General features: G+C 36.9%; 1 protein-coding gene across 5 annotated transcripts in view; it reads left to right on the top strand.

Annotated features, from left to right (window-relative positions):
- Positions 1-14,321, top strand: part of LRBA (LPS responsive beige-like anchor protein) — a 756,962-nt gene that overhangs the window by 588,059 nt on the left and 154,582 nt on the right. For all 5 annotated transcript variants that reach the window (XM_027513423.1, XM_027513426.1, XM_027513425.1 and 2 more), the window contains one exon: positions 3,509-3,661. In XM_027513423.1, the coding sequence (XP_027369224.1) occupies positions 3,509-3,661 (153 nt within the window). The remainder of the gene's footprint in view (positions 1-3,508; positions 3,662-14,321) is intronic.

The raw sequence follows: 14,321 nt of genomic DNA, 5'->3' as shown, positions 1-14,321 counted from the left end.
GGCACCATATGGACAAGCTGCAATCCTGACCACTACTTACCGTCCCCTAGGTTCCAGACTAGCCTCTCTATCCCCTCCCCTTCTCCTCTGGCTGACAGAACACTGACTACCAATTTTGAGAAACCTGATTCCCGAATTCTGGGGGAAATCTCTCTTCTCCTTGATTTCTATCTTTTAAAAGATACTCACCCTTGACACTACTTCTCCTGGGCATTTTACATAGTCTCCTGTTTGCTTAGACTTTCACAAAAGACAGAAAAAAAAGGATGTTTTCAGGAGGCCTCTTCTCTGGACTCTGCAAATATTCTGGAAATGCCTGAAATTTCAAATGTCTTGAAATTGGAAGGATGTATGGAGTGGGAGATTGAGGAGTAAAAAGTAAAGAAGCATAACACAGAATTCCCATCCCAATAAATTTCAAGTGAAATATTAAGCCTAATTTTTATTTGACTTATATTTTTTTGTTTAATCATTTGTTTTGTATTGGGGTATAGGCAGTTAACAAACACTGTGGTGAGAGTTTCAGGTGAACAGCGAAAGGACTTAGCCATACATATACATGTATGTATTCCCCCTCAAAGCCCCCTCCCGTCCAGCCTGCTTCATAACAGTGAACAGAGTTCCATTAATTTTTAATTGATAAAGTTTACAATTTTAATTTTGAGCATCTTTATAGCATCCTTTATACAAAATGTATAGGGTATCTATCTTTAGTAGGAAATCACAAATAAAGTCTATGGTAATTATGGAAACTGATAAGTTTTTACCTCCCTCACAGCCTTATAACAATGATACAACTGAAAGTTTAACATGGTCCAGTCATATCTTTTATTAAAAATTTCTTGTTTGTTTTATATGTAATTTTGCTCTATTTTATTTTGAGATAAATTAACTGAATTTACATTTAGGGTAAGGGCTTCCCTGGTGGTTCAGATGGTAAAGAATCTATCTGCAAGATAGGTTCGATCCCTGGGTTGGGAAGGTCCTCTGGAGACGAAAATGGCAACCCACTCCAGTATTCTTGCTTGGAGAATTAATTCCATGGACAGAGGAGCCTGGTGGGCTACATAATGAACTAATATGTTTAAATAAAATGGGCCAGGAACAAAATATATTTCTGTTAATTGAATTTAGAACTTGTGAAAGAACCAATGAAGAGCATTTATGTTTTGAGCAAATATATTTTTGTCAGTTTATTTAACTAAATAAAATGAGAGATGTAGAAGATAGGAAAAAACATTAAAAAATCATAAGAACTTTGGTACTACATAAGAAGAATTAAACATTTTACTTAAAGAAATTTGCTGTGAAAGGTCATTTGTCCCCTTTCTGCTTTCTAGATAAGGTCTCAAGAAAGAGTATATTTTTTGTATATTTTTACTGTGTAATATGTATCTCTGATTTATGATGCAGGTGACTGATCCCCCAAATAAAAACTTGGGAGAAACCTAGCATCTAGAATTCAGCCATTATAATTGTTTTGACTCCTAGGAGAATTAATCCAGAGAAGCATAGTGTGTATAAAAGGCAGAAGAAGGATAACGTCCTTTGTGAGAGTTAGGGTGAGGTAGGGGTACCCAAGGATTACAGCATACTTCAGCAAAGTGAGAGTTATGAAGCGACGTATCCATATATGGTAGCAAGATGGCCATGGAATAAGTCGTATCCAACTCTTTTGTGACCCCATGGACTGTAGCCTGCCAGACTCCTCTGTCCTTGTAATTTCCCAAGCAAAACACTGGAGTGGGTTGCCATTTCCTTCTGCAGGGGATCTTCCTGCGTCAGGGATCGAACACAACGTCTCCTGCCTTCACAGGCAAGTTCTTTACCACTGAGCCACCATCAAAGCCCGTGTGTGTGTGTGTGTGTGTGTGTGTGTGTGTGTATGTAATTTTTTTAAGGAGAACTAATTTTCTTATTATGGAAAAATGGAAAGTTTTTGTTTACTTTTTTAAAAAAGTGCTTAGAATATATGTTAAAAACATCTTTAATATGTTTAGCACTGTGTATACTATGTAAGTAGAGTCTATGCTTATTTTATGACTAAGTACAGAGGCTTTAATTACATAGAGTTAAATGCCAGTCTAAATGTTTCTCTAATTTCCAAATTTATCATAAATCAGCTGTATAACCTTGGGCGAATTGCTTAAGTTCTTTCAGCCTTAGTTGATTCTTCAAATGGCGATGATACCTTACCTTGTAAAATTGTTGTGAAGATTAAATGTGATAAGTTGTGAAGTTTAAATGTGATGTTTATTAAGAGTTTATTTTAGTACTTGACTCATCTCATGCAGTAAATGTTATTTAGCTCAAACAAATTGAATATAGCTTTTTGTTGCATAAAATAGCACATATATGTCTTTTGTTAGACTTACACGCATCATTTTGGAGAAGAAAATCTTAAAATTTTTGTATAATCACTGTATCATTTTATTTATGATTAAAATTTTAATAGTACTCTTCCTTTAAAAATTTTTTTGTTAAGTTTAAATGTTTTTCAAGTTTAGTGATCATGTGCTTGTCAGGCATTTGGAGGACAGGGTCATTCCTATTCTGCTTAGTTAATTATTGTGATTGTAAACAAAGGATATACGATTCAAAGTCAAGCAGCATTTCACATGGATGATGGAGGTGATAATAGCTTAATTCCTGCTGAATTTTTTTTCTTTGCTCTAGTGAATTCATACTGACCTTGTCCAAAATCTGATGACCTCCCTATTTTACTCAACCATTTGGAAAGCCAGGCTGCCATAGCTGGCCCTGAGGGGGTAGCTGAAAGACCACTGAGTCACTGACCCATGTCAAGACTGGATTTCAACTCTGATCTGTAGGACCTCTGAAATAATTATACATGGGGCTTATTGTACTCAAAAACCTAACTGGTTGCATTTTTGTGCTTGTTAAGTATCTTGTTAAAGTGTATTTTAAATGTCCTTATTTAAGTCGTATTTAATTTACTATTTCTCATGCAGGTCATTTTCTAGACTAATTATAAATTTTTATCTTTTATCAGAGTTAGTACCTTCAAACTAAACTTGAATGTTTTGAAATGTGAGCAAAATATATTATTACACCCTGGCTAACTTCATTGACTATCTTCCTGGTTCATGATGGACCAAAGCTTTTTAATGTTTATAAAGATTTTGGTTTTTTATGGCAAAAATTCTGTATACCTAAACAAAAGAATCTAGTTTAAGCTGTTGTTAATATTGTGGCATGTTAATCTCTGTTTATATGTTTTCTAACCTCAAATATTACTCAAATGTTGGTATTTTAAGGGTTTTGAGGTTATAAGGAAAGCATATGACCACGCAGTAAGGTGTTTTTTTTTAATGGATGTGATCTGTCAGCCTTGATAGAACTTTGTGATGGAGCTAGGATATGAAAAGAGAAAAAATTTTCATATGTTTATTTTGTTCTTCTGCATAATAAGAGATGTTTGGCTTTTTATAAATACCTTCAATTTTCTACAGATTATAATATGACTTTGTCTTTTATTTTTATATAGGAGTTGATCCCTGAATTTTATTATCTCTCTGAGATGTTTGTCAACTTCAATAATTATAATCTTGGAGTAATGGATGATGGGACAGTAGTGTCTGATGTTGAACTTCCTCCTTGGGCCAAAACCTCAGAAGAATTTGTTCGCATAAACAGATTGGTAAGTTGGAATCATCTACTCTGTCTGTCATGAAACTTTTCTCAAAGTGTATTCCATGTGTTGGTATAATCATTAACCCTTACTCTTCTGAACAAAACTGTAGTTGATAAGGATAACTGAAAGTGACATGATAGTTCATAAATCTCTGTATATACTTTATAAAATCTTATTGACTTGAAAGGTATAATGGCTTATTTTGTGCAGGATTTAGGCTACTTTTATATGAATGTGGCGATTCAAGATTATAAGTGAAAGTTACAAGTGAATTTCTTAGAGAATGCTATGCTTTTTCAAACATGAGTTTCTGGTACCATTAGAAGTACATGATTCTGTGTTCCAGGTTAGAAGGCCATTGAGCATTTTGAAATAGAAAAAGATTTTCAAATTCTAACCTATGTCTATCTTTTAAAGGAAATTTCATGTAATATTTAGAATAGGAAAACTTTAAAATTTAAAAATGTGTTTACAAAACACTCTTAAGAATCCTCCAGTGGACTCTTTAATGTCCTCTGTTTTATGGGTTCTAGATTATTCTATGAAAAACTAATATGACTTTTCCTTTTTTCCCTTAACTTTCAAAAATGCTGGGAATCAGGAAGCCTTATTCTGTTTTTTTAAAGTAGTATCTTTATCATGCTTCATACTAAAAATTGAATGTGAAATTCATTGTGTTTTTAATTTACACCAAAACAAAAATGTTTTCTTTGGGGGGTACCACTAAGACGGGTGGCACTGAGAGTGGGCATCAGAGGGCAGACACTGAAACCACAATCACAGAAAACTCAGCAATCTTATCACAGGGACCAGAGCCTTGGCTAACTCAGTGGAACTATGAGCCATGCCGTGCAGGGCCACCCAACACAGGTGGGTCATGGTGGAGAGTTCTGACAAAATGTGGTCCACTGGAGAAGGGAATGGCAAACTACTTCATTATTCTTGCCTTGAGAACCCCAAGAACAGTATGAAAAGGCAAAAAGATAGGACACTGAAAGATGAACTCCCCAGGTCAGTAGGTTCCCAATATGCTGCTGGAGATTAGTGGAGAAATAACTCCAGAAAGAATGAAGAGATGGAGCCAAAGCAAAAACTACACCCAGTTGTGGATGTGACTGGTGATGGAAGCAAGGTCCGATGCTGTAAAGAGCAATATTGCATAGGAACCTGGAATGCCAGGTCCATGAATCAAGGCAAACTGGAAGTGGTCAAACAGGAGACGGCAAGAGTAAATGTCGACATTCTAGGAATCAGCAAACTCAAATGGACTGGAATGGGTGAATATAACTCAGATGACCATTATATATACTACTGTGGGCAAGAATCCCTCAGAAGAAATGGAGTAGCCCTCATAGTCAACGAAAGAGTCTGAAATGCAGTACTTGGATGCAATCTCAAAAACGACAGAATGATCTCTGTTCATTTCCGAGGCGAACCATTCAATATCACGGTAATCCAAGTCTATGCCTCAACCAGTAAGGCTGAAGAAGCTGAAGTTGAATGGTGCTATGAAGACCTACAAGACCTTTTGGAACTAACACCCCAAAAAGATGTCCTTTTCATTATAGGGGACTGGAATGCAAAAGTAGGAAGTCAAGAAACACCTGGAGTAACAGGCAAATTTGTCCTTGGAGTACAGAATGAAGCAGGGCAAAGGGTAACAGAGTTTTGTCAAGAGAACGCACTGGTCATAGCAAACACCCACTTCCAACAACACAATAGAAGACTCTACACATGGGCATCACCAGATGGTCAATACCGAAACCAGATTGAGAATATTCTTTGCAGCCAAAGATGGAGAAGCTCTATAGAGTCAGCAAAAACAAGACCAGGAGCTGACTATGGCTCAGATCAAAAATTCCTTATTGCAAAATTCAGACTTAAATGGAAGAAAGTGCAGAAAACCACTAGACCATTCAGGTATGACCTAAATCAAATCCCTTACGATTATACAGTGAAAGTGATAAATAGATTTCAGGGACTACATCTAATAGACAGAGTGCCTGAAGAACAATGGATGGAGGTTCGTGACATTGTACAGGAGACAGGGATCAAGACCATTCCCAAGAAAAAGAAATGCAAAAAAGCAAAATGCCTGTCTGAGGAGGCCTTACAAGTAGCTGTGAAAAGAAGAGAAGCTAAAAGCAAAGGAAAAAGGAAAGATATTCCCATTTGAATGCAGAGTTCCAAAGAATAGCAAGGAGAGATAAGAAAGCCTTCCTCAGTGATCATTGAAAAGAAATAGAGGAAAACAATAGAATGGGAAAGACTAGAGATCTCTTCAAGAAAATGAGAGATACCAAGGGAAGATTTCATGCAAAAATGGGTTCAATAAAGGACAGAAATGATGTGGACATAAAAGAAGCAGAAGATACTAAGAAGAGGTGGCAGGAATATTCAGAAGAACTGTACAAAAAAGATCTTCACGACCCAGATAATCACAATGGTGTGATCACTCACCTAGAGCCAAACATCCTGGAATGTGAAGTCAAGTGGGCCTTAGAAAGCATCACTACGAACAAAGCTAGTGGAGGTGATGGAATTCCAATTGAGCTAGTTCAAATCCTAAAAGATGATGCTGTGAAAGTGCTGCACTCAATATGACAACAAATTTGGAAAACTCAGCAGTGGCCCCAGGACTGGAAAAGGTCAGTTTTCATTCCAGTCCCAAAGGAAGGCAGTGCCAAAGACTGTTCAAACTATCACACAATTGCAGTCATCTCACACGCTAGTAAAGTAATGCTCAAAATTCTCCAAGCCAGGCTTCAGCAATACGTGAACCATGACCTTTCATATGTTCAACCTGGTTTTAGAAAAGGCATAGAAACCAGAGATCACACTGCTAACATCTGTGGGGTCATCAAAAAAATGAGAGAGTTTCAGAAAAACATCTGTTTCTGCTTTATTGACTATGCCAAAGCCTTTGACTGTGTGGACCACAACAAACTATGGAAAATTCTTAAAGAGATGGGAATACCAGACCACCTGATCTGCCTCTTGAGAAGTCTGTACAGGTCAGGAAGCAACAGAACTGGATGTGGAACAACAGACTGGTTCCAAATAGGAAAAGGAGTACGTCAAGGCTGTATATTGACACCCTGCTTATTTAACTTATATGCAGAGTACATCATGAGAAATGCTGTTGTGCTGCCTGAAGCACAAGCTGGAATCAAGATTGCTGGGAGAAATATCGGTAACCTCAGATATGCAGATGACACCACCCTTATGGCAGAAAGTGAAGAAGAACTAAAGAGCCTCTTGATGAAAGAGAAGGGTGAAAAAGTTGGCTTAAAGCTCAACATTCAGAAAACGAAGATCATGGCATCCGGTCCCACCACTTCATGGGAAATAGATGGGGAAACAGTGGAAACAGTGGCTGACTTTATTTTTGGGGGCTCCAAAATCACTGCAGATGGTGACTGCAGCCATGAATTTAAAAGACGCTTACTCCTTGGAAGGAAAGTAATTACCAACCTAGATAGCATATTAAAAAGCAGAGATATTACTTTGCCAACAAAAGTCCATCTAGTCAAAGGTATGGTTTTTCCAGTAGTCTTGTATGGATGTGAGAGTTGGACTATAAAGAAAGGTGAGTGCTGAAGAATTTTGTTTTTGAACTGTGGTGCTGGAGAAGACTCTTGAGAGTCCCTTGGACTGTAAGGAGATCCAAACAGTCCATCATAAAGGAGATCAGTCCTAATTGTTCATTGGAAAGACTGATGTCTAAGCTGAAACTCCAATGCTTTGGCCTGATGCGAAGAGCTGACTCATTTGAAAAACCCGTGATGCTGGGAAAGATTGAGGACATGAGGAGAAGGGGACGACAGAGGATGAGATGGTATCACCACTCAGTGGACATGGGTTTGTGTGAACTGTGGGAGTTGGTTGGTGATGGACAGGGAGGCCTGGCGTGCTGTGGTCCATGGGGTTGCAAAGAGTTGGACACGATTGAGCAACTAAACTGAACCAAAAACAAAATTATTTCATTTTCGTTTTCTTGATGCCTTTTCTTACTTTATCTACCAACGATTATATTTTAATCCTGTACTGTAGATCCTATTTGTAATCTTGCTTTTATTCATATTTCACATTTTATGTATACTGGAAGCAGTTTGAAGGAGTGGAAGGAACATAGGCTTTGACATTAGACTTTTTTTCCTAATCCTGAATCACATTGCTGGTTATGGGACATTAGGCAGTTCAACCTTTCTGAACCTTGGTTTCCTCACTGAAATTTGAAAATTATTTGCATAAAGCTACAATTATGTATGTAGAATATCGTGAGTTTTCTCTGGCTTATAGGAAACATTTAGTAAATAGCACCTAACATTATTCTATCACAGTCTTAAGGTACCTGTTGCATTTTGGTTTACCTCACACATTTTTCAAGATTTTCAACTTACTATAATTAAAATGGAAGCCTAAGACAAAGCTTAGTTCTGAAAGATGTGGAAGGAATGTTAAACTTTTATATGTGGCAACTGTCTATCATTGTGCGATTTTTTTTTTTTTAACCCCCTTCAGCAGTGCATAGATGTCAGTAGAAGGTACAGTGATTCAGTAGTTTTCGGGATGGTGGGTGAGTTTGTTTTTACCTACAGTTATTTTCTACATTTCCAGAACACATTTACTAGGTTTAATCGACAAACCATAAAAGCCACCTTTTAAAAAGTTCTCAATTCAATGAGTTTTAGCAAATTTATAGAATTGTGTAAGCATCAACACAGTCAGCTCACATCACTCCAGAATGTTTCCTGCTATATGTTTGCTCCCAATCCTAGTTCTGGGCAATCACTGATTCTGTCTCTATAGCTCTTCTTTTTCTAGAAATCTTACATGGATAGAAACCTGAGGAGTGTAGTCATTTTGTACCTGGCTCTCTTACTGAGCATGATGTTCTTGAGACTCATCTTGTGCATATAGCAGAAGTTTCTTTGTGTTGCTGCATATTATCCCTTTGCATACATAATAACATATTTTGTTTATTTACCAGCTTACAGATATTTGGCTTTTTTCCAGTTTTAGGCTATTAAGAATATTTGCATGTATCTTAGAGTCACTATCTGTTTTCATTTCTCTTGGATAGATTCCTAGGAGTTTTAATCCTTGAGTCATATGATAAGAGTAGGGCTTCCCAGGTGGTACAGTGGTAAACAATCTGCCTGCCAATGCAGGAGATGTGGGTTTGATCCCTGGGTTGGGAAGGTTCCCTGGAGTAGGAAATGGCAACCTGTTCCAGTACACTTGCCTGGAAAATCCCATGGACGAGGAACCTGGCAGACTGCAGTCCATGGGGTTGCACAGAGTCAGACATGACTGACCACATGCACACGTGATAAGAATATACTTACTGTTTTGCATTCCCGTACACAGTATGTGAAGTTTCAGTTTGCCATATCCTTGCAAAGGTTTGTACTTGTCGATCTTTTTTACTTTAGCTCTTCAGTGATTCATTGTGATTTTAATTTGTGTTTCAGTAATGACTAGCGGTGTTGACCATCTTTTCACAGGCTTATTTTCTACTCATATATTCTTTGGTGAACTATCTATTCAAATCTTCTGCCTGTTTTTTAATTGTGTTGTTTGTCTTTTTATTATTTTGTTGTAAGACATCTTTATATATTCCCCATAAAAGTTCTTTGTCCAACATATGTTTTGCAGATCTTTTTCTCAGTTTGTGGCTTGTCTTTTGCTTTTTAATGGTTCCTTCTGAATCACCATTTTGAATGAATGTTTTTGTTAACTATTAGGTGGATATAAGATAAAATCTATATAATATTTGAAAGATATAAATAGTCATTCCCATTCTTGAGAAATATATCCCTTATAAAAATTGAAATCATTTTTGTGATCATTATTGAAACATTTTTTTCTCAATTTAAACTTTTAAGTCTCAAGGGAACCAGTTGTCTGTTAATTCATTAATTCATCATTGCCATGTTTAGTATGGCTACAAATACAAAGAAATTTGTTAAAGTATTTCTTTAAAAAAAGGTCTAAGAGGCAGAATCATTTGAATAAATTATATTTAAAACTCTTCAGTAATATTTTGACATTTAAGGAAATATGATTATATAAAGTAAGGTAAGCCACTCTCCTGACAGTACCCTCACCCGTACTCAGACTGCTCTCTCCTCGGAAAAACCAGGTCTATTTGGAACAAGTCTTCCATGGACACGGAGGAAAAGAAGGTGGCAGCTTACCAAATTGTTTTTCATTGAAGCTTCAGTTTTGCCTGCTCATGCTTAGATATGATTATGAAATTTTATACAGTGTTTAATAATACTCGCACATTTATTATAACTGAAATAAGTAAGTAAGTGTTAGTTATTCCGTCATGTCTCTTTGAAACCACATGGGCTATAGCCTGCCAGACTCCTCTGTCCATGGGATTCTCCAGGCAAGAATACTGGAGTGGGTTGCCATTCCCTTCTCCAAGGGGATCTTCCCAACCTAGGGGTTGAACCTTGGTTGCCTGCGTGGCAGGTGGATTCTTTACTGTCTGAGCCACCAAGGAAGCCCATTATAACTTATTATTGAATTATTAAACATTTTTCCCAGCGATTCCGCTTCCTGCAAACTTGACAGATGTCTTCATAGTTCAGGCGTCTGAATAAGCTTATATTTGTAACAGAGCTCATAAAAATTCACTGGAAATTAAATTCAAACATTTTATAGTACAGTATTTACCTCTCTGATAATTTTAACTCCTAATTCGTAAAGTACATAATTTTTCTTACATGTGTCTTTATGAAAGAATTTAATAACTCATTCATTCTTTGAAAAATGTTTATTTTGCACCTATGATGAACAAAGCTTTCCTACAGTGCCGTTCATATTGACTCGTTTTAAAGTTCTCTGTTGACTCTCTGTGACTAAACTGTTAGTATGGTGTTTTATGTGTCTGTTAGCATGCTATCACGTAAGGGTTTTATCCCCCTCCTCTTTGGGGTTTACCTCTTCAAGTCCACAGATTTTATGCAATGATTGTAGCTCATGAAATGCATACTACTTTGATCTGTGACCTTTTTGTGGTGCTAATCGGGTTCCTGATATCATTATACCTTACTCATTAATCATATTTCCTGCAGCCCGTCAGGCAGCCAGACAGAGCAAGTCCCTGTTTTCAGCCCTCTGTTGGCAGGTTTCTGCTTTTCCAGATTATTACAGACGATACTTTGGCTTCTCATAGTCAGAGCCACATCAAGCTGTGTGTTACAATTAAAGTCAGATGGTCCTCAGGTTGAACAGGGATATAGTGTTGCAGCTGTCTCTCTTCCTGGAACAAACCAGCACCAAGAGCAGATGATCTATAGGACAGTGAATAATAACAGATTGTACAGTACTCCACTGGTAGCAGGGGATCCCAGATTTAATTAACTGACATACTCATTTTAAGATACCCAGCACGTCTTTTTTAAGTATTTGGTTGCCCAGATATTATCTCAAGGGAATAGAATATTTTTAGGAGCATGATTCTGATGTTGGACAGTAACCCTACATTTTCTTTTTTTTTGGAGGACTCTAACTGCTACCTTACCTAACCATGTTACTCCTTAGAGCTTTCTGTAGGTAGTGAAGATCTAAATAAGAATTACTGAATTGGCTAAAGTGTTGAATGTATATACAAAATCCTGTGTATTTTAGAAGGAAAACCCTCAGAGGTCTGATTATTCTTTCAGGTATATAAATTAAATTTTCTTTGTTCTGAAGAGTTGGAATCAGGGAAAAGCCAAAGCGGTCTTAACTACATCCCAGAGAGTGGTCTGTGTTATTTAATATTACCTAGATCATGAAAAAAAAAAAATATTCCAAATGCTGCTTCAGAAATATAAATGAGAAACAGGCCTTCATACTTTCAAATAATATAAAAATGTATGAGTTCAGATTGCTCATCATTTATCTCATGATATAATGTCAATGTTATGGACCTATATTACACTGCCTCTTAGAACCCTTGAGTTTTACGTTGAATAAGAGACATAAGACATAATAAGGAAACCATGTTCTCAGCAGTAATGTTACTTTAAAAGTTTATAGCAGTTGGTGAAGTGGAGCGTTTTGTTTTAGCTGCAGGATGTATAGTTTATCCAAGTTATAATAGTAATTTGTTCATTTAACCAGTACTTACTAAGTTGCCTGTTTGTATAGCAGCACTGTTAGTTAGACTCAGTGAACCAGACAGAGAGTATCTGTACTCTTTGGAGATTACTTCCTGTTTGATAACTGAGGTTGTTGAAACAGAAAGCTTTTCAGGGCTGAGAGGTGGCATGAATTTAATAAAGGGCATCTTCTACTGATGAATTGCACTCAGGTTACCAGTTAGAATCCCATTTGCTTTTGTGTGTTTTCTATAGCTTCTCTCTTTCCTGCTGTGTCATAAAAGTGATATGAGTTGTCACTTGCTTGAAAAGGTAAAGAAAAATAAAGTGAGTATGTTTTCTTCTTTCCAAGAAGACATGGACAGATTAAAAGTGATTTTGTATTGTTTTCTAACAGAAAAATTAAATTTTCATTTTTTATTTCACCACCTACCTTGTCTTTTCCTGTCTATGCTAAAGTTTAAGTCTATTGAGGATAAGCCTTCATAGATCTTATGTATGTGAATGAACTTGGTCAGTCTTTTCTAACTTTTCAGAGCACTGACTAGGGAACATTTTTTTAAAACAAAAAATGTTTTGTTTAAAAACCAAAATTTTTTTAAACAAGCTTTTTAGAATACAGGTTCTAGAAGCTAACATTTTTTTTTCATACTATTCCTTTTCCAATTGCCTTTTATTTTCCACATTGATAATGATGTGGCAAAGAATATAAGTTGTCAGAGCAATATAGTTTATAATAATTATTCTCAACTATGGGCATATCCTTTCCTCCACCTCCCTCATTGGATCTAAATCCTGGGAGGATGGGGATAGATTTTTATTAGTAGTTTTTCAATCTAAAGCTATTATTGTTTGGTTTGCCTTTAATCCTGCTATGTAATTTGCTGTTAAATCTAGTTCAAAAAGAACACCTAAATAAGTGGGGGGCAAAAGATGTGTTGGTAGATTAATTCTCTCCTAATGTATTTATAAATTCACTATAGAATCCAGTCCAAGTTCCAATAGAATTGTTTTGTTTTGTTGGAATGTGAAAACCTGATTGCAGAGGTCAAAGGACCAATTATAGTCAAAATCCTTTCTGAAAGCAAGAACAATTTCAGAGGGACTTGTTTTACTATATGTCAATAGTTATTATAAAGCTGTAGTAATTATGGAGAATTAGGAAAAAGAGACTAATAAAAGTGAACAGAGAACCCAGAAACGGACAAAGGCATATAAAGAAACTTCATCTGTCATAGAGTTGGTATTACAAATCTGTAGCAAAGGAAGGGCTTGTCAACTTAGATGCTGAGATAAATAGTAATTTTGTGTTGATTCCCAAGGGCTGCCATAACAAAGTGACGGAAGTACGGGGTGGCCAAAGAACAGGAATATGTTGTCTCAGTTCTGGAGACTAGAACTCTGCAATCATAGTTCGGCAAGGTTGGTTCCTTCTGAGGGTTGTGGAGGAAGGATCAGATCTAGATCTCTTGCTGGCCTGTGTTTAGCTGTGTTCTTCTCTAAACATCATCCTCCCTTTACGTGTGTCTATCTGTGTATCTAGACTTTCCCTTTTAATAAGGGCTCCAGTTATATTGCGTTAGGGATACACTCTACTCCAGTATGACCTCATCTTAACATAAATAATTACATGTGTAATGGCCCTATTTCCAAATAAGGTCACATTCTGAGATACTGGAAAGTTAGAATTTCAACAAATAAATTTTGGGGGATACTGTTCAACCCATAACAGATATTAATATGGAAAAAAAGTTAGGACCTTATATCAAAAATGAAAATTAAAACATATTAAAGCTTTGCACCCCAAGGATTTGAAAGAGACACATGTACCCCAATGTTCATTGCAGCACTATTTATAATAGCTAGGACATGGAAGCAACCTAGATGTCCATCAGTAGATGAATGGATAGGGAATTGTGGTGCATATATGCAAGGAGATCCAACCAGTCCATTCTAAAGGAGATCAGTCCTGGGTGTTCTTTGGAAGGAGTGATGCTAAAGCTGAAACTCCAGTACTTTGGCCACCTCATGTGAAGAGTTGACTCATTGGAAAAGACTCTGATGCTGGGAGGGATTAGGGGCAGGAGGAGAAGGGGATGACAGAGGATGAGATGGCTGGATGGCATCACCGACTCGATGGACGAGAGTTTTAGTGAACTCCGGGAGTTGGTGATGGACAGGGAGGCCTGGCGTGCAGCAATTCATGGGGTTGCAAAGAGTCAGACACGACTGAGCGACTGAACTGACTGACTGACTGATACTCAATGGAATATTACTCAGCTATAGAAAGGAATGCATTTGAGTCAATTCTAATGAGGTGGATGAAACTGGAGCCTATTACACTGAGCAAAGTAAATCAGAAAAAGAAAGACAAATACTGTGTATTAATGCACATGTATGGAATTTAGAAAGATGTTACTGATGATCCTACATGTAGGGCAGCAAAGGAGACACAGATGTAAAGAACAGACTTTTGGACTCAGTGGGAGAAAGCAAGGGTGGGATGATTTGAGAGAATATCACTGAAATATGTACATTACCATGTGTAAAACAGATGACCAGAG

This window comes from Bos indicus x Bos taurus, chromosome 17 (assembly GCF_003369695.1).
Source record: "Bos indicus x Bos taurus breed Angus x Brahman F1 hybrid chromosome 17, Bos_hybrid_MaternalHap_v2.0, whole genome shotgun sequence".
In the NCBI taxonomy this organism is placed as follows: domain Eukaryota; kingdom Metazoa; phylum Chordata; class Mammalia; order Artiodactyla; family Bovidae; genus Bos; species Bos indicus x Bos taurus.
This window is presented reverse-complemented; position numbering and strand designations above follow the sequence as displayed.